Source organism: Lolium perenne, chromosome 5 (assembly GCF_019359855.2).
Source record: "Lolium perenne isolate Kyuss_39 chromosome 5, Kyuss_2.0, whole genome shotgun sequence".
NCBI classification, from domain to species: Eukaryota; Viridiplantae; Streptophyta; class Magnoliopsida; order Poales; family Poaceae; genus Lolium; species Lolium perenne.
In genome coordinates, this window is record NC_067248.2 from 31,409,917 (window position 1) to 31,429,887 (window position 19,971).

At 47.3% G+C, this 19,971-nt stretch overlaps 1 protein-coding gene across 1 annotated transcript; it reads right to left on the reverse strand.

Annotated features, from left to right (window-relative positions):
- Positions 1 to 2,564: 2,564 nt before the first annotated feature.
- On the reverse strand, positions 2,565 to 8,782 carry LOC127298622 (auxin response factor 25). Its single transcript, XM_051328463.2, has 14 exons — positions 7,812 to 8,782; positions 7,272 to 7,384; positions 6,855 to 6,953; positions 6,684 to 6,740; positions 6,416 to 6,571; positions 6,221 to 6,305; positions 5,783 to 5,873; positions 5,530 to 5,694; positions 5,328 to 5,450; positions 5,185 to 5,260; positions 4,868 to 5,027; positions 3,646 to 4,775; positions 3,129 to 3,319; positions 2,565 to 3,025 (listed from the first exon to the last, which is right to left on the reverse strand). The coding sequence occupies exons 1-14, from the start codon at positions 7,846 to 7,848 to the stop codon at positions 2,827 to 2,829; spliced, it is 2,682 nt and encodes an 893-aa protein (XP_051184423.1). The 5' UTR covers positions 7,849 to 8,782; the 3' UTR covers positions 2,565 to 2,826.
- Positions 8,783 to 19,971: the final 11,189 nt, after the last annotated feature.

Genomic DNA, 19,971 nt, shown 5'->3' on the forward strand with positions numbered 1-19,971 from the left:
TCTCGCCCTCCAAGACTAAACTTTCACTTGCACTAGAGAAGCTTGGACAGTACCCATGATGTGCAAGATTTGCAACATGACTTTAACCGGCAATACGGTTGGTTGGATGCCATGGTGGATGGCGTAGAGCTGTGGTGGGACAAGGTACTGTACGAACTGAAAGAGCCTGGTATCTGAACAATACACTAGACCAACACAAGAATCTGCGGTAATATAATTTGGTTGCTCATTTTTGCCCACCAATTCAATGCACATGGCATGGAGGTTCAGATATGCTGCAGCATTGCCATCCTCAAAGGAACCCACCACTTGCAATATGATGCTAGCCTCTGATGAAGGTGCAGGAAACAACACAGCAGTGATGCAATGCGCCTGGTTGGATGTCGTGGTGGATGGCGTAGTCATCCTGGGTACCCGGCCATTATGTTGGAGGACGGACAGCACTGAGAAGGCAATGGCATTGGCAGAGTTGTCGGTGGCGGGAGCGCAACACCCTCCGCCATCATCATCGAGAGTGATTTCAGTGGAGACTACACCGTTAGCTTCCTTGAACGATGGCCATGGCAGGGGCTGTGTCTCGTCTCCATCTACATGAACACCCATGAAAGAAGGCGACGATGTACCGGGACATTGCTTGTGCTACGGTGAGCTCACTAGCGTTGTAGAGTTGCAGCAACTGAACAATAGGCACGAAATCTGCTGGCATGAGAACTAACGAGAACACACATGTTACGGCCATGGTGTCGAGGCTGCACTCAGCCGGAGTCGATGGCGAGGACACAAACAGCACTGGAACGGCCACTGGGTGCCTAGGCAGGCAAACCATCGAACAGGTGGCAGGCATCGATGCAACTCCGCTGATGGCTTGGCCATCGAGGGTTCCATCACTTGATGCAGCTGCAACAAGCACAGGGACGATGTCGTCGACGGTGTCCGTGTGCACCGCTGGTGCCGTCGTTGTGACGGGTGCAGACCTTGACTCGGTGCTGCCGCGGCTTGGGTCTTCCATCGAACATCTGGCGGGCGTCGGAACACCTTGCTACGCCTTGGACGGTGAGGCTCGACGCTCCCAGAAACTCTCCATTCTTGCTCCGACAGATCACACCCACCGCTCCGCCTAGATGAGACTTGGGGTGTGTTCTTGGGGTGTGTTCGGTTCCAGAATCCGGAGGAATGAGACGGAACCGTTCCGCACCTGAAGCCTGTACTCATGTTCGGTTTGGCAAAGAAACGGAACGAACGAAGTGATTCCTCGAAAGAGAATATTCCTTTAATATGCGGAACGGCCTCGTCCAGCCGAATCGGCCGGATCTCGAGAAACGGCTCGCTAATGCCGAAACTAATCCCTCTCGCGCGCTCCCTCATGTAATCTCCATCCCCTCTCTCTCCCATGGTTCTTCTCTAAGGTCAACGCCGGCGCCGGCGCCGTCCATCTCCTCCTCCGTGCTTGCCGCCATACATCTCATGCAGCCACGCGCGGCAGCGGTGATGGCCATGCGCGGTGGCGGCGACCTTGGAGCAGCGCGGCGGCCAGGACGGTGGCCATGCGAGGTGGCTCCTCTCCCGCACTCCTCCAAGGTCAACACCGAGCTCGCCGCCATGGCCGCACTCCTCCAAGCACGGCGGCCGGCGAGCAGAGGCGGCGGCCGGCCGGAGGCGAGCAGACGCAGCGGGCCGATTTGCCCTCTTCTTCTCCGATTTGATTACTAGATTAGTGCTAATTTGATTGCTAATTTTAAATTATTGCTAATTAAATTGCTAATCCTAAATTAGGGGACCGTTCCATTCCAGCTCATTTTAGCCCTACCGAACACCGGAATGGAATGGAATGGAACCGTCCGCTGACTTCGGAATGGAACCATTCCGTTCTGTCCCCTCCGGTTCTCAAACCGAACACATCCTTGGTGATCGCTGCATCGCCATTGAGTTACACACAACCCACTACCCAGCCCCGGAGGGATACACTTCGGGTGTACTTGAGGTCGTAATGGACAGATCTCTGGGATAGCTCTCAGTGAATAGATGTGTTCATAAAGGTCTTTGGTACTCATGTTTGTGAATTATCTTCCGCTGCGCCTACCAAATAGCCCCAGTGTGACTTCAACCTTTGCAAAATCGTCACGTGGTAAAGACGCCATCATGTCAAACAACCATTGTTTTGACGATGTTAGAGGATTAGCGAGAAAAACTGGGTGCAGTTAGGGACGACCCGAGGGCGATTCTAGATCGTCTCCGACGAGGGCCTGCATCTCATCCATGGAGAGGCCGGAGATGATGTTGGCAGCAACATCGGGAGATCGGCATCGTATCTTCTGCATGTATGCCGTTCACCTCCATCAAAGCAGAATCGAGAGTTGCTGCAGACGTGGTCGACGAGTTTTGAGAAGAGGCGCTGCGGCAGTGAGTTTACTTTCACAGTTCAGTTTCTGTCCATCTTCTTCAGCCGACCCAGGTCAGCACAAGGCGGCTTAACATTCTGGAGCCGTCCGGAGAGGAGCTTGATGAGGTGACTTGGACGTTGATTCAACGCTGGAATAGCAAGGCGACGCCAGTTCGAGGATATTCAGTAACTGCCTCCACTCATGATGCTGGTTCTTTACTGCCCTTCAGAGCTTACAGGCAATTACGGAGCTGAAGTAGCTATCATACAACATACTATCCATGGTCAGACTGATGCCATGCATCATCTAACTATATTATTGACTAACAAGTTCCTGGTGAAGAGAGGAATGGGTGAAACGAGCACAGGGAATGCAGGACATCACAGCGATTCGGTGATCCTATGGGTCCTGAGTGCTGGTTTAGCTCTGGATTTGAGTCTTCGTTTCAGTAGTCCAGAGGTGGTACAGAGGCGATGCTGCCGGTGAGATTCTGCAAGTCGTGGCTCCCAGAATAACCGTCGAAGGAATCCCCCTGCATCATCCTTGCTCCAGGTGCAGATAGAAGTCCTTCTCCGTTGCGGACCATCTGCTGCACCTCCTGTGGTGACAGTATCTTTATGCACCACACGCTATTCACAAACTCCCTGGGAAAGCATGGCATTAGAAGTTGTTATGCATGAATGGACATTCTAAAAGTATAGTGTACGGGTAAATACAACTCAAAGACAGGTTTTCTAGGTCCCTTACTGCCATGGGTCGTCGCCGACGAGAAGAATGTCGTTTTCTCGGTCGACGAATACAAGCTGCCAGCCTGATCTTACAGGGTCCTCCAGTTGGCCTTCAAGGCCAAACAGATGCTCGAGCTCACTACGCAGCTCGTAGTAGCTGCTGAATTTAGTGATATTGAGCGACCTTCCAGGGGACCCTGATTTGTAAACCTGTCAAAACAATAATTGAAGGAATTAGCCAGTCTATGCAGAAGAATTACGCATAACAAAGATGGATGCGCTGGTAAGAGTTTGTAGGGAAACAAGGTCATGAAAATGCACTCCTTGGTAACCTAAAATTCCATATAGCACTTTAAGTAATTGACTGATTCGTTGGAATCAGCTACTAAAATGAATTTTTTTCCTCTAAATCATCAGACCGACACAGTGGAAGAATGTCAACTAAATATTATTATTGTTTCCAAAGTTGAGAGTCGGTGGAACAATATGAATTGAAGAAATTAAAGGGATATAACACATTCGTGGGAAACACATACCTTCACAAAGGTTTCACCTTGTGATGGGTTTACACCACAAACATTATCAAGAGAACTGAAGGCTCCTGATTCTCCTAAACAACTGGAAGTTGCTAAGGTGTCTGCGGGTGGTAAATCTTCGCCACCATACCTCAACAAAGGTATGGCCATAGAAACCATTCCGCTGCCGCTGCCACCCCTGGCGCTTGCCATGCCGTCCTGGAGTGCAAATGATGATGAAAACAGCTGGTTTTCAACATTCGAGCCATAAGCCTGGACACTGGACATGTCTCTTGCTGACTGTGATGCCAGGGTTCCAGCAAAGTGGGATATATTTGTCTGGTGATTTATGTTCTCAAGCTTGGGTTGCACTGACCGAGATTCAATATGACCAAGGGGTTCCGAAGCCAACCTCTTTGAAGGCCATCCATCTGGTGACATTAATTGGTCACTTCGAGGCAAACTAACAAGGTTCGAAGCATCTTGGCCAGATAAGTTACGGAAACCATTGTGCAGATGCAATGAAGGATCATTGTTTCCTTCTAAGAGGTTCTGCTGGTAGAATGGAGATTGTGACTGTGAACCAGTTTCTGAACCAGACATGCTAGAATCTACATCAGAAATATGATGACAACTAGATGAAAGCTGCTGTTGCATCTCCTGATGAGATTGTTGTCGCATAACCTGATGGCTTTGCTGCTGCGGCAGCAATTCTTGCTGCTTTTGCAGTTGTTGAGGGTTGTGCAAATGCAGCTGCTGCAGCTGACTTTGAAGGAATCCAGAGTTACCACTGTACTGATTATGGCCGTGCTGAACAGTTTGTATGGATGACTGCTGAGTTTGATACTGCATCTGCTGTAGAACATGATTGGCATACACAGAATTCAACCCACCGTTCAGATTCTGAGTCTGTTGGAATTGCAAGAGAGCTGAAGACTGTTTCGAAGGATCCCCAGCTCTAATTTCTTCCAGTGCTGCTGCAGCCATTTGCTGGTATGTATCTGGCTTAAGACCCAGCAATGGAGTATCAGTCCGTGGCTGTAGCCATGGTGACGCTCCAAGACCCTGGAAGTTCAACGACTGAGTCCCTCTATCCCCATCTCCAAGCCACATGAGAGAAGAATAATGAGCAAAATCATCATTGTTGACACCTGCATATAGATATAGAACAGAAATCGATTAAGAAAGACTTTTTTTTTGCAGGAACCATATATACTGGTATTCCTGACATGGATCAGCCTACCATTGAACATGCCATGCATAGACGGCAGCCCTGAAGCCCATGGACGCTTCAGTCTTAAAGGAAAGGCAGTTGGATACATCGGAAAAGTGGTCAATGGCTCAATTTCCCAGAGTGAAACTCTCGGTTGTTTCTCACCAGCAGTGGACTCATCCCAGCCAACCTATAATATTACAGACCAAAATTAAGGCAATTATCGTTGATGATTAGTTCTCAGAAAACAAACCATGGAGCATGTGGCATGTGGCAATAGATTTGACAAGTCCCAGTGAATAATGAAACAAAAGAACAGCAAGTATTCTGAAATCACGACACATTACCTTCACGGAACGCCAATGTGAATTTGGCCAACGCACCGAGTCAAGATCGCCTATCGTTGTAATTGTACCCATGTATCTGAAAGAACAAACAACTTTCAGATCATAGAATTCATGGTGTTACTCGGTTTCAAATTTCAACTTACCGTCTGACACTTGACTCCTCCGTCTCAAAAAGCATTCTAAACCTCATTCCAACAGACACACGTGTGTGGTAAACAGATTTAACATACTTGGCCAGGGGAATGATAAATTCAGAAGGGCTAGACCTGATAAAAAAAAGATGTCAAATGTTAGTTACGTGTAGAAGGCAATATATTTGTTGAGTTGGGATTGTAAAGAATATACCGCGGGTTATAAAAAATAGTGAAACGGCTGTTTGTGGCTGCAGCATGAGCTGCTGCTGCAAGAAGGCCTATATGCATGCTATCACTTGATAGCACAGAAGATGGCATAATCGTCTGAGGACGAGTCGCATGACGAATCCCCAAGAGAAGTTGGTTATTATCATTCCTGGCAAACATGGAAAAGTATTTAGTGTAACACACACAGCAGCCAGGGTAAAAGCATAAACTGGGTTATAAAGTAAAGTAGCCGGTACCAGATGAATATAACAGAATCCCCTGCTACTAGCCTTTTTGCACTTACAAAGACACTCCAACCTGTAGTCAGGAGATGCCTTTTTGGCTGACCTGCATACCAAGTGCAAAGGCTAAGAGAACCAACTAAGAGTCCAAGATATACCAGAACAGAATTCAATGAATCAATAACTTTGCAAGATAGGAACTACAATAGGTGAAGGATATAGCCATTGAAACATTTTACAGAGCAATTTCCTAACCAAGCAAGAACACACTAACAGCCTTTGCTGGCAGAGAGAAATGAACAATTCTAGGGACCAAAAGAAGGCTAGAACCTTCTCATCTAAAAGTAGCAGAACATACTTTTTATTGTCCTTTTTAGGACTCTTACTGAATACTTGTTCAACAACAGAACATAATCGCCAAATGCATGTCCTGCAAATAGTTTGCATACATACCGCGGAATATGTGGCGAAATTTCCATTCGTTATCATGCAGATCCCTTGCGATCAGCTCCTGGCATGGAGGCTGCAGCGAAAAATCCTGTAGAGAATTGATCGTGTCAAATTTAAAATGAAAAAATATCACCAGCTCTTATAAATGCATTGAGCAAAAGAAACTAAATTTTAATGCAACATTTTGTGAAGACAAACCAATGGCGGGAAGACTTTCTCAGCAGAACGGCGGGGGACAGAGAAGCCACCGTGTGTGCTCGTATCACTTGCAGTCAATGTCTTGCAGAAGTAATTAGTTGGCTGCTTGCTACCAGCACCCAACTCAATTGGAAGAAAAGGCTCCTTTTGTTCTTCCTGCCATTGGAACCACATGATGAAAACATAATTATTGTGATAATTTAACAGTTTAACCTACAACCTGGTATCTGAATTCAGGCTACAACAGCAGAGGAAAGTACTTAAATACCGGGCTCAACGGCTGCAGAGTCATTTGGGCATAAACTTCATCAGTCTCCACGTCAGCCTACGTTAGCATTAAAAAATCATTTCAGGGATCCTCTTAAGAAACTACATGATGACCCCCTATTTTTTGGGGGAGAATGATGACACTCTTTTGATGTGTGAAGTGTGAACTTACATGCATGGTGACATTATGAAGCTGGCAGATCAACTGAGGCGGGAGGTTTGGATAGTTAGGGATTTGAGCATCAACCTCCTTATTAGTTGATGCGGCAACCTACACAACACGAAAAAAAAAAACACTTCTAAAACTGTACTAAGGTCACTTTAGAAAACTGTGATTGGATAAAAACCACGCAGCAAAACTGATTCTTCATATAATGACATCCTTTATATTTCACTAAAGCAATGTCTCAGTATAATCGCCAGTTCTATGATGTTTATGTGCTGCATTAGACAAATAAATAAGAACTACCTGAGCACTAAGGGCACAGGAAGAGACTATATTTTATCCTCCTTCTTTAGAAATAATATAAACAGATTTCCAGCTTATTCAAGGAAGATATCGGTGGTACAGACTAATAAACCTGCCGACCTGCTCACTGTGGCCTTGTGGAAAATAGATGACCCGGCTCCCAACCACGGGCAGAGACACAAGGGGCCCAGCGCATGCATGCCACAGCTCCGAGTTCAGGCACCTTTGTTCCCCTGAAAAGTGCCAAGCACACATGAGCCGAACAGAAACCACCAGGAAGCAAAGTTCATGTGAAGCAACTATTTGTACTGGCACAGACAAGAAGTCACAAGGGGGAGACTTAGTAAGTACTTATCAACAATAATGACATAACATGGGATTAATGAATGGAACCAAGCAATGCAAGCATTGTGCTGTGCAAGAGAGATGCAAGTATGTACTCCCTCCCTCCGGAAATAAGTGACTCAGATAAGTCTAGATTTTCCAATTCACTTATCTCCAGATAGAGGACGCGATTATCATGCACAAACAACATAAGCCAAAATTGAACTTGTCTAGCATTTCAATCCCAACAAATCAGAACATTTCACAATCTATAGTGCAACAAACAAAGCAGGTAGAAGCAGAGGTTGTGAGCCGAAACAGCTGAAGCGTGTATACCATCATTTTCCGGCTGGGACTGCGGCATCTCGGACATGGAGAGAAATAATCTCAGGCGAACAACCAACGGGGGCGCCAAGAACACCGAACTCGCCACAAGACACCAGCAACAGCTCCTCAGAGGGGCATCATGCTCCCAGCAGCAAAGCAGCCTTCCTCCTCAACAATAGCTCCTCCATCTTCTGCCGCTGATTCCTCCCACACACTTGCTTTCCCCCTTTGCTGTGAAGCAGCAGCTGCTAACCGAAGCCGGAGCCGTTGAGGCAAATCCTCGCCATCGCCGACCTCAGGGCGCCAAATCCCACGCACACCCGCGACCCGTCAATCGGGACAGAGAATCGCCCGCTCACCGATCCAATCTTCCCCACAGGAACAGGAGAAAATCAGCAAAGCAGCACAGGCGACGGGCACAGCTGGATGCTTCGAGCCGGATTACTCTGAGCACGGAGAAACCGAGGGAGGCGGCCGGACCGAGCGCATCAACCCAGGAAGCAGAAGTAGCGCGGCTTGCGAAGGCACAGCTCCCCGCTCACCGAGAACCGCGACCAGTCGCCCCCTCGAATCGCCATTGCTCGCGCCCGCTCAAGACCAGACGAGGAAGCACCACGGCGACCAGACCTCCACCTCCACTCCCTTCATCCGGGCGCCGCCTCCAACACGCGCCGGCCTCCCGGAGCTCGAGAGGGACAGCGAACCGCGGGGCGTGGCCAAATCCGGCTACGGGCCCGCGGAATGGCGCAGCATCCGCCACCGGCGACCAATCCGGGCGCCGCTGCCACGGGGCGGGAGCTGGAGCGCGGCGGAGGGCGGGAGGCGCCTCGGCGCCGGCGGAACCCTAGCGGGGGTCGCAGGCTAGGCCGCCATGGCTGGCTGGATCGAGGGAGCGGAAGCCGAGAAGTGGTGGGAATTATTTTTCTGCCTTTTTTTCCGTCTCGGGTTTTATGGGCTCGGTCGCCAAGTGCGCACAGGAGGAGGAGGTTCTTGGAGTGTGTAAAAAAACTGTGAAATGGTAGTACGGAGTAGTAGGTAATTTTGTTTTGTGAATTGCCCCTTTGAAAGAGTGTTAATCTGTTTCTGCTACTATTCTAGAAGCTTTGACTGGTTTCTTTTCATCATTTATATATATAAGGTCACAAACTCGCATTTCAGATATCCGGAAACATAACTAACTGATGAATATTCAATCACTTATGTGGAAATGATCTTGTATTTTAGCCTGATTAAACATTAAGATAGGAGTAATTTGTATCGGAAATCCATTTTGGCTCCTACATGCATATGAATCCATTGGCTAATAAATATATTTCGAGATATCAAAAAATTCTGAAAAGATGGAAGTATGTCCACGAAGTTCAGGGGAAAAGAACATTTTTGTGCGTTGTGTAAAAATACAACTTTGGTACTCTGATATGACTATCCACGGAGATTTTTTTTGTCATTTTATATAGGTCATAAAAAACGTTTCATTTACCCCAAAAGAAATTTGTGAACAAAGTATGTATAATGTAAACCTGGATATGTCTAATTTACTCTAAGTTAATTTTTGCGAATAATGTACTCTAAGTTGTGAACAAAATATGGCAATGTCCATGGTCATGGAGTTGGGTTTCAGGGGAAGAGGTGTCCTGGTGGTTTCGTCAGCTGATTAGACAAATAAGGTGTTCCGATTATTATTGATGGAAGAACACGAAAGTCGCCGAGTTTAATAGAATCGACCTAGGGTTTACATGCTATGAACTAATCTTAGTGTGCCCTCCCCATTGGCTTCTCTCGTTCTTTATATGATAGACCGGGTCCTAAAGTCTAATCTGGGTCGGTTACAAATAAGCCTATGTCAATGTGGGCTACTTGATGTGCCTTGACTTGCTCTTTACGTCATGTTCTTGGGCCTCGATGCTTCTAGATCCTCTATTTCTTTATGGGTTCCCTATGCTCCTTCATGGATCCATACTAGGGACGCCAAAGATGCGGACTCAATAAGCCATCCACATTTCAACGATTTTCTATAAGTAATTGTGCTAGATATTTCTTAAATGTGTATGCGACAACACCCAAGACATATTTTCATGGAATAAAGTATGCAACATCAATATTGTTGAATCTTGATGATCTTAAAATCGGTCAATTAAACAACCATTACATGTTGGTTAAATTTACCCTCCGAATGAGGGTGACCACTAAAGCTTGCATATTTCTGTTGCATGTATCTTAGACCTTTTCGGTTACCAAACGGTGATTTTATAGATATTTCTTTGCAAGGCACGATAATAGTTGTTTACCTTAAACCAAAGTACTCAACCAAGAAAGTGAACTCTAAATGTGAATTTAACTTATTTCTCTCTTATGTTTGTCTCTTCATATAGACAATGCCTACCATTTAGTATTCAGGGGATCGAAACATTGGCATAACACTAGTACTCGCTCCTTTTGTTTTTATTTACATGGTGTTTTAGATTTAATCAAAATCAAACTTTTCATATTTAAACTGGAAAGATAAGGCAAAACATTAACATCCAAGATATCAAATGCACACAATATGAAAATATATACTATCTGACAATTCAAGTATATAGTGTTTACATTGTAAATGTTTATATTTTTACCACAACATTTAATCAAGCTTTGCAAAGTTTGATTTTAACTAAATGTAGAACGTAAACTAATTCTTAAGGGGGGAGTAGGTGAGAGCACGATGCTACTGATTTTGTGTGTTCTTGTTTCGTGTAACTTCATATACTCTAGCCATTTGCATAGCTACGTACTCCGTACATCTTTCTCTGTCCGTTCTCAAACGACGGGACATGCATTGGTCTGAGCTTTTGGGTCATGTGTGTGGTCTGCTTCCTCCGTTTATTAATATAAAACAAAAAAAAGTTATAATTTCATTTGTCTATATTAATATGTACCTGCTCTAGTTTTAGTGTATACTAAGATACAAACTGAAGTTTCCATGCCTGCACTAGAAACTCAAACTGCACTTAGATGCAGAGATGATTTGTAGCATGAGTCGAGCAAAATATACAAGCCGAAGAAGAGCCCTGTAAAGTAGATTAAATAAGTGGCTTATTCAAGTGAAACAGCAGTAACTGCGATGAACAAAATAAGAAGGTGACGTACGGAAAATACGTTGGTGAACCTGGGAGCAAGCGCACCCTATACTAATTTTTTTTTAGTAATTCAGAGAAAGGTCAAAAAAACCAAGAGGTGAAATACTAGATTATCTTTCATTCCCAAAAGGATTCATTTTTTACTTTATTTGAAATTACTACATTTTTTGGAGTATATAGGATGCGCCTGCACCTGAGAGACAAAGTGCGGGTCAGGTAACGTACCGCTTTGATGCTTACTGAGGTACAGAAAACCAAGAGGTGTGTACAGAAAAGGGAATGTTTTTTCTTTTCTCGTAAAGGCCTACATGGTTTCATGAGCTACCTGATGTACCACAACCGTGTTTTCTAAAACACTTGTCATTACTGCACAAAAAACGCGCACTAATTGTGTACAGAGTAAGATTACATATCATGAGCTTGTTACCTTGGATTACTCTTTGATTATAGGAATGGTTCCTTTTAGCTTGCGGGGCTGCCACATCAGCTCCTTGCTTTTGCCCACCCGGAAATCAAACTTTCGCAGTGAACTTGGGAGGCCGTTCTTGGGCAGCGATTTCAGGGCACGACAGTCCCAAATCAGTAAATCTTGCAGAGAACTTGGGAGGCCGTCCTTGGGCAGCGATTTCAGGGAACATCGAATGATATATAAATATTGTAGAGAACATGGAAGGCCGTCCTTGGGCACAGGGACGGAGACAAGGGGGGCGAGGGGGCGGAGCCCCCCCCCCCTATGCTCATGATTTTCCTTTGAACACAAGTCATGACAACTCCTTATTTATGTGATTTTAGCTAGTTCTGCCCCCCCTCATACTAAGATTGCCCCCCTTATACTTCATTCCTGGTCCCTGGTGTATAGATTCATTTAATACGGTGTATATCTAGTTCACTTTGAAGTGTCTAAAATATCTTATATTTGTGAATAGACAAAATAGAAAATAAAGTTCTAATGCGCCCCGCGAGAGAAAGAATAACGCCGCGTCGGTGTTGCTTTGAAAGAAATCAACCAAACCCTAGGTCGTGTATGTGCAAATGAGAGAACCACCGTGGGCTTGTTTGGGTATGGGATGAGGGCATCTCTAGTGGTACGATCTAAACGATATTGTCGCGTCTAAGTCGGTCCACACGGCTAGGAGGATCCGCCGCGAACGCTCGGCTTAAACGGGCTGATCCATTCGGTGCGATCTAGGTTCACCAAATTTGGGGAGCCGATGCGTCTACGTGGACACGCCACAAACAGCACGCATATCCTCCCACTTGCATCACGGGCCCGCATGGAAGCGATCTAACGGCTGCATGGGAAGGGCAGTTGGTTCTATTGCCGCAGTAGAACATGCCATCGGCATACCGTGTGTGGCCACAGCCACCTCCGTCGTCGCAGCACGTGTCGTTGAAGTACCATGCGTAGCCGCAGCAGGGTCCATGTATACCGCCCACACCCCATCGAGGACGACCAAGACGAGTAGGTAGCGACGTCGGCGCGCGGGCGGGCCAGGAGCGGTAGATAGGATTTAGTAGATTTTTCGTTTACTTATTTTCTATGGAATTGTGTTTAAATGAAAATTCTTCTCAAAATTTTGCGTGCTTATTTTTTGTTTTTATTTGAATTTAATTGGTTTGTTGTTTTTGGCCAACGGCCCAGCCAAATAGTTCCAGATTGCGATGGATTTTCTGTTCCGAAGCGACCCAATTGAATGAAATCGGACCAATTTCATTGACGTTTTGGGTCGCTGGTGATCAAAATCAGTTGTTCCGAAATTACCGTTCCAGCCTCCTGCCCCCACCACAGAGACAGAGCGACCGAGGATGACACCCGCACGTGCGCGCGGGGGCAGTCCCGTCATTTCCTCGACGGCCGCTCGCTGTCGTGGTACGAGGATTCGTTCCTTTCCTCACGGGGGCCACGTGGACGAGGACCGATGCGTTTTGCGTTGCGCTGTGAGGATGGGCGCCGTCGGATGGGACATGGACGGCTGCGGCAACCTCGGTGCGGGGAACCGCTCGCACGAGTGGTGCAGTGCAGTGTGCTCCTAGTCATCCGTGCAGCACTGCAGCTCGTTCTTCGGGGGTGGGTCACTTGATAGGTCGTGCTACTACTCGCAGCAGTGATGGACCAGCAGTGAGGGCATTTCCAACCGCGCGACCCAAATGACGCGCTGGGCCGTCCATTTTGTGCCGTTTGGGTGACCAAGCGGACACCCGGACAGCGGCCCGCGTTCGCGTGTCCGTTTGGGTCGCGCGCTGCGCCCAACGCGCGGACGCATCGCAAAAAACGTACAAACAGGAAAACAAAAAAAAATACGAATTTAAACAAAATTATATTAAACATATGCCCTATTTTGGGCAAATTTGTACATAGCCCTATTTTGGGCAAATAAAACTAACAAAAGAAGCCCCTATATGGGCTTTTAAATTTAAACTAAAATTTAAACTAAAATTAAAAAACCCTCTAGGGTTTGGTCGGCGGCGCGGTGGCCGCCGGTGCGCCGCCTAGCCCCTGTGGGCGTCGGCGACGTCGTCGACTTCCCCGGGCGGCGAGGCACTGTTGTGGCTCGACCGCGCCGGGACTCCGGCCACGGAGACCACGGGAGCCTCCTCCCACGGCGAGTGGGGGTCGGAGCCACCGTGGGCTGCGGCGGCGCACGGAGCGGCGCCTCCTCTCCTCGGCGGCTGCGCCTCTCTGCCGACGGCGGCGCACAGCCTCTGGCGGCGCCGGCTGGTCCGTGCGACGCATGTCCTCTGGCGGCGGCGCTCGTCGGCGCGGCGCACGGCCTCCTCCCGCCGCGCCGCCTCCTCCTCCCGTCGCGCACGGAGGGCACAGGCGTAGAGCTCCCGACCTCCGCGTCCTCCACCTCCCGCCGCGCCGCCTCCTCCATTTCGGAGGTGCGAATGGCCGCATGGAGGTGCGGCCATTCGCCTCTCCTCCGCCGCCGAGATGATCGGGCGGCGCGGAGGTCCGGGTCCTCCTCAGGGACTCGGCTTGGGCACGATGAGGAGAGGCGGCGGTTGCGGCAATGCGCCGCCGCCGCGGCGGCCTCTCGATGTGGAGGCCGCCGCGGTTCCCTCCGGCCCGCAGCGCCGGCGGCGGGACGCCGGCTGCTGGCGGCCTCGCCGTCATTGGCTCAGGGAGCGAACCGTCGCCGGGGCCATGGCGGCGGTTTTGCTCGGGGAGTGGAGTGGGGGCCGGAGCGGAGGGCTGGATCCCTCCGGTCCCCATTTAATAGTCTCCCTAGTCCACGACAGGTGGGCCCAAGGGAGACGAGGCGTACAGGGCGCGGACGCGAGCGGACGGCGCGTGCCATCCGCGGCCACGCAAACCTAGCCCAGATTTGGGCCGGGTTTGCGTCGTTCTGGACGCCGCGGCCGTCCGCTTTTGCGGTGCGTCCCCGCGCTGGGCCGCGTTTTTGTCCGGCTCGACCCAAACGGACGCGCGGGCGCGGTTTGGGTCGCGCCGTTGGAGATGCCGTGAGTGGTTCGCATGTCGAACTGCAGCGATTAATCCGTAGGCACCCTGTTTAGGTTTCAGAAATCATGTGCAGTGCAGTAGCACCTAAATGATCATCAGATTACAAGTAGCCGTACGTGATTTGCCTCAAAAATACATGTAGTAGTAATTCTTTGGCGTAGGCCTCGCTCGCTTTATCTGTTCTCTCACTGCACGTACGACAACGCGACACGACTTGACGCTGCCACGGAGGCAGCAACATGCAGCACACAGAGACAGAGAGAGTCTGTGTTGTTTCTTCCCCGGCCGGCCTGCGCTCGCGCGTGTGCGTGGAAAGGCGACACGCCGGCCGACACGACGGGACCTCGGCCGTCCGATGTGCACACGACGGGACGCGACGGCTCCTGCTGGTTCCGGCACGTTTCGCCTGCCTGCGCGCTGCAGCGGACTGTACGTGCTGACCGACGTCCGAGGGGGCAAGGGGAGACCCAGAAGCGACGGCTCCAGCAGCCTTTTTGTTTTTCAGGTTGGACGGGTCCAGCAGCTGGGTGCAGTCAGGATGCAGAGGCCCCGTTCGGTGAGACGATGGGGCTGTAGTGGCCTGTCTACGCTCGCGAGGCCAGTTTGCTCCAGCCCAGGCGTTGATTCTTCTATCTGGAGAATCGCTACCACTAGATTGGGCCGAGTCCGTACCCCTTTGCCCATGGTCCAGTACGCGAGTATGGGTCATTTCGGCCACAGATTACCGTAGAGCCCGAAGTTTACCTCTGGAGGCGAATACTGGTCGATGTAATCCGACGACTAGAACTGTTCCAGAAACCGGTCCGATGGCCGGAATAGCCCAAGTAGTGAGGGAGCTCCCTTTTGTATCATCTGAGTTCTGCCATGTGCTTCGAGAGGTGTTTAAGAAAAAATAAACTAACATTTCTGTTAACTACTCGTGCTTATTCGTATATGAGAGGTGCTTAGTTAGTCATCTATCTAGTAGAAATAAGCACTGGTGCTTACATAAAAAAAAGGTTTATTTTTCTAAGCACTCGGCTAAGCACCTCCCATCGTACATGCCCTAAAGGTGCTCCCGTCCATTTCATGGAAACAAAATATATGGTGAACTTTTTCCCTGAAAGAGAAGAGCTCGGTATAAGAATATTAGATTTCCGCCTAGAGAGACAAATGAAAAAAAAAGAAAGGAGAACAACAATTTTAATCAATCATACCAATGGTACCCCCGAGACTCCATACACACTCACAGACAGAGCTTTTTTTTCCAGCAAACTTCAAGTTTAGGTTCTATTTTCGTATGCCTATCACATAGATAGCCGTGGAGTTGAAAATTTATGCACAATATCCAGGGTTGCAAATGTGGGTTCACGAGCCCCGCAAATCCCAATGTTTAGTAATGAAAGGATGAGATGTCGTCTAGAGTGGGTATGAATATGCGTTTGAAAAAACAATTACGGATTTGACTGTAAGAATGAAGAACTAAATTAATATTTATTTTTCAAGCCAAAAACATAAATAAGCGAGGTTTACCTAAGTGCATCAACAACAACTGAAGAACTGAAGCTAAGCAAGAAATGTACAAGATATATGTATACAACAAGTGATGAGTAAGATATAAGATATATGTATAAACACTAGTGCTTAGATAAAAAAAATAGTTTATTTTTCTAAGCACTCATCTAAGCACCTTCCATTGTACATGCCCTTATGGTGCTCCCGTCCATTTCATGCAAAAAAAATTATGGAGAACTTTTTCCCTGAAAGAGAAGAGCTCGGCATAAAAATATTAGAGTTCCGCCTAGAGACAAAGGAAAAAAAAGGAGAACAACAATTTTAATCAAGCATATGAATGGTACCCTCGGGACTCCATACACACTCACAGACAGAGCTTTTTTTCCAGCAAACTTCGAGTTTAGGTTCTATTTTCGTATGCCTATCACACATATAGCCTTGGAGTTGAAAATAAACTCGGGTATATAGATAACTAAGACATGTGGATACGAAGATAAATTCCCGTGTTCCCTTACATGAAGTAGGTTACATCACGTTGGAGAGACGTGGGTTGCCATGAAGGTCTCCTGAACACCACAAGTGCAGACCGACGTCCCGAGGGGGCAAGCGGAGACCCAGAAGCGACGGGTCACGGGTCCAGCAGCCTTTTTCTTTTTTTAGATTGGACGCAGCTGGGTGTAGTCAGGGTGCAGAGGCCCCGTTCGGTGAGACGATGGGGCTGGAGTGGCCTGTCTACGCTCGCGAGCCAGTTTGCTCCACCCCAGGCGTTGATTCTTCTATGTGGCGAATAGATCGGGCCGAGTCCGTATCCCTTCGCCCATGGTCGAGCAAGCGAATATGGCTCATTTCGGCCCTAGATTTCCGTAGACCCCGAAATCTACCTCCGGATGCATTAGGCCCTAACCCAGACTGGTCGATGTAATCCGACAACTAGAGCTGTTCCAGAAACCGGTCCGATGGCCGGAATAGCCCAAGTAGTGAGGGAGCTCCCTTTTGTATCATGTGAGTTTAGCCATGTGCATTGGGAGATGCTTCGAGAGGTGTTTATTAAGAAAAAATAAACCAACATTTCTGTTAACTACTCGTGCTTATTTGTATATGAGAGGTGCTTAGTTAGTCATCTATCTAGTATAAATAAGCACCGGTGCTTACATAAAAAAGGTTTATTTTTCTAAGCACTCGGCTAAGCACCTCCCATCGTACATGCCCTAAAGGTGCTCCCGTCCATTTCATGGGAAAAATATATATGGTGAACTTTTTCCCTGAAAGAGAAGAGCTCGGTATAAGAATATTAGATTTCCGCCTAGAGAGACAAAGGAAAAAAAAGAAAGGAGAACAACAATTTTAATCAATCATACGAATGGTACCCCCGAGACTCCATACACACTTAGAGACAAAGTTTCTTTTCAACAAACTCCAAATTTAGGTTCTATTTCCGTGTCCCTATCACATAGATAGCCGTGGAGTTGAAAATTTATGCACAATATCCAGGGTTGCATGCAAATGTGGGTTCACGAGCCCCGCAAATCCCAATGTTTAGTAATGAAAGGATGAGATGTCTTCTAGAGTGGGTGTGAATATGCGTTTGAAAAAACAATTACGGATTTGACTGTAAGAATGAAGAACTAAATTAATGTTTATTTTTCAAGCCAAAAACATAAATAAGCGAGGCTTACATAAGTGCATCAACAATAACTAAAGCTAAGCAAGAAATGTACAAGATATATATATACAACAAGTGATGAGTAAGATATAAGATATATGTATAAACACTAGTGCTTGGATGAAAAAAATAGTTTATTTTTCTAAGCACTCATCTAAGCATCTTTCATTGTACATGCCCTTATGGTGCTCCCGTCCATTTCATGCAAAAAAATTATGGAGAACTTTTTCCCTGAAAGAGAAGAGCTCGGCATAAAAATATTAGAGTTCCGCCTAGAGACAAAGGAAAAAAAAAAGAGAACAACAATTTTAATCAAGCATATGAATGGTACCCTCAGGACTCCATACACACTCACAGACAGAGCTTTTTTTCCAGCAAACTTCGAGTTTAGGTTCTATTTTTGTATGCCTATCACACATATAGCCTTGGAGTTGAAAATAAACTCGGGTATATAGATAACTAAGGCATGTGGATACGAAGATATATTCCCGTGTTCCCTTACATGAAGTAGGTTACATCACGTTGGAGAGACGTGGGTTGCCATGAAGGTCTCCTGAATGCCACAAATGCTCACATTTTTCTTCAAGCTAACTCCAACGAAGGAAGAATGCCCTTTCCTTATAGCTAGCTTTTTGTCCACTCCGGAGATGGCAAGCTGCACAACCATTTCACAAGTTCCGCGAAGGAGAAGCTCGAGCCTCTTCACAATCTTCCACGAAGAGGTCACCGAGACACTAACCTCCAAGCCAACTAGGAGGTTGACACGCGTACAGCACGCGACCATTGGGAACCCCAAGTGGAAGGTGTGATGCGTACAGCAGTAAGTTTCCCTCAGTAAAAAACCAAGGTTTATCGAACCAGTAGGAGTCAAGAAGCACGTTGAAGGTTGATGTCGGCGAAGTGTAGTGCGGCGCAACACCAGGGATTCCAGCACCAACGTGTAACCTGCACAACACAACCAAATTACTTTGCCCCAACGTGACAGTGAGGTTGTCAATCTCACCGGTCTTGCTGTAACAAAGGATTAGATGTATAGTGTGGATGATGATTGTTTGCAGAAAACAGTAGAACAAGTATTGCAGTAGATTGTATTCGATGTAAAAGAATGGACCGGGGTCCATAGTTCACTAGAGGCGTCTCTCCCATAAGATAAATAGCATGTTGGGTGAACAAATTACAGTTGGGCAATTGACAAATAAAGAGGGCATGACCATGCACATACATGATATGATGAGTATAGTGAGATTTAATTGGGCATTACGACAAAGTACATAGACCGCTATCCAGCATGCATCTATGCCTAAAAAGTCCACCTTCAGGTTATCATCCGAACCCCTTCCAGTATTAAGTTGCAAACAACAGACAATTGCATTAAGTATGGTGCGTAATGTAATCAACAACTACATCCTTAGACATAGCATCGATGTTTTATCCCTAGTGGCAACAGAACATCCACAACCTTAGAACTTTCTGTCACTGTCCCAGATTTAATGGAGGCATGAACCCACTATCGAGCATAAATACTCCCTCTTGGAGTTACTAGCAAAAACTTGGCCAGAGCCTCTACTAATAACGGAGAGCATGCAAGATCATAAACAACACATAGGTAATAGATTGATAATCAAAATAACATAGTATTCTCTATTCATCGGATCCCAACAAACACAACATGTAGCATTACAGATAGATTATCTTGATCATGTTAGGAAGCTCACAAGATCCAACAATGAAGCACAATTAGGAGAAGACGACCATATAGCTACTGCTATGGACCCATAGTCCAGGGGTGAACAACTCACTCATCACTCCGGAGGCGACCATGGCGGTGAAGAGTCCTCCGGGAGATGATTCCCCTCTCCGGCAGGGTGCCGGAGGCGATCTCCTGAATCCCCCGAGATGGGATTGGCGGCGGCGGCGTCTCTGGAAGGTTTTCCGTATCGTCGCTCTCGGTACTGGAACTATTATCGACGAAGGCTTCTTATAGTCGGAGAGGTAGGTTTAGGGGCGACGCGAGGGGCCCACACAGCAGGGCCGCGCGGCCAGGGGGTGGGCCGCGCCGCCCTGGCGTGTCGCCGCCTCGTCGCCCCACTTCGTTTCCTCCCCGGTGTTCTGGAAGCTTCGTGGAAAAATATGATCCTGGGCGTTGATTTCGTCCAATTCCGAGAATATTTCCTTACTAGGATTTCTGAAACCAAAAACAGAAAAAAGACAAGCGGCTCTTCGGCATCTCGTTAATAGGTTAGTGCCGGAAAATGCATAAATATGACATAAAGTATGCATAAAACATGTAGGTATCATCAATAAAGTGGCATGGAACATAAGAAATTATCGATACGTTGGAGACGTATCAGCATCCCCAAGCTTAGTTCCTGCTCGTCCCGAGTAGGTAAACGATAACAAAGATAATTTCTGGAGTGACATGCCATCATA

Coding starts and splice junctions, on each gene's coding strand:
- LOC127298622 (XM_051328463.2), bottom strand. CDS start 7,848: ATGTCCGAGATGCCGCAGTCCCAGCCGGAAAATGATG. Junction 6,954..7,271: donor CACAAGGCCACAGTGAGCAG/GTCGGCAGGTTT, acceptor CGTGTTGTGTAG/GTTGCCGCATCAACTAATAA. Junction 5,028..5,184: donor CACATTGGCGTTCCGTGAAG/GTAATGTGTCGT, acceptor GTAATATTATAG/GTTGGCTGGGATGAGTCCAC.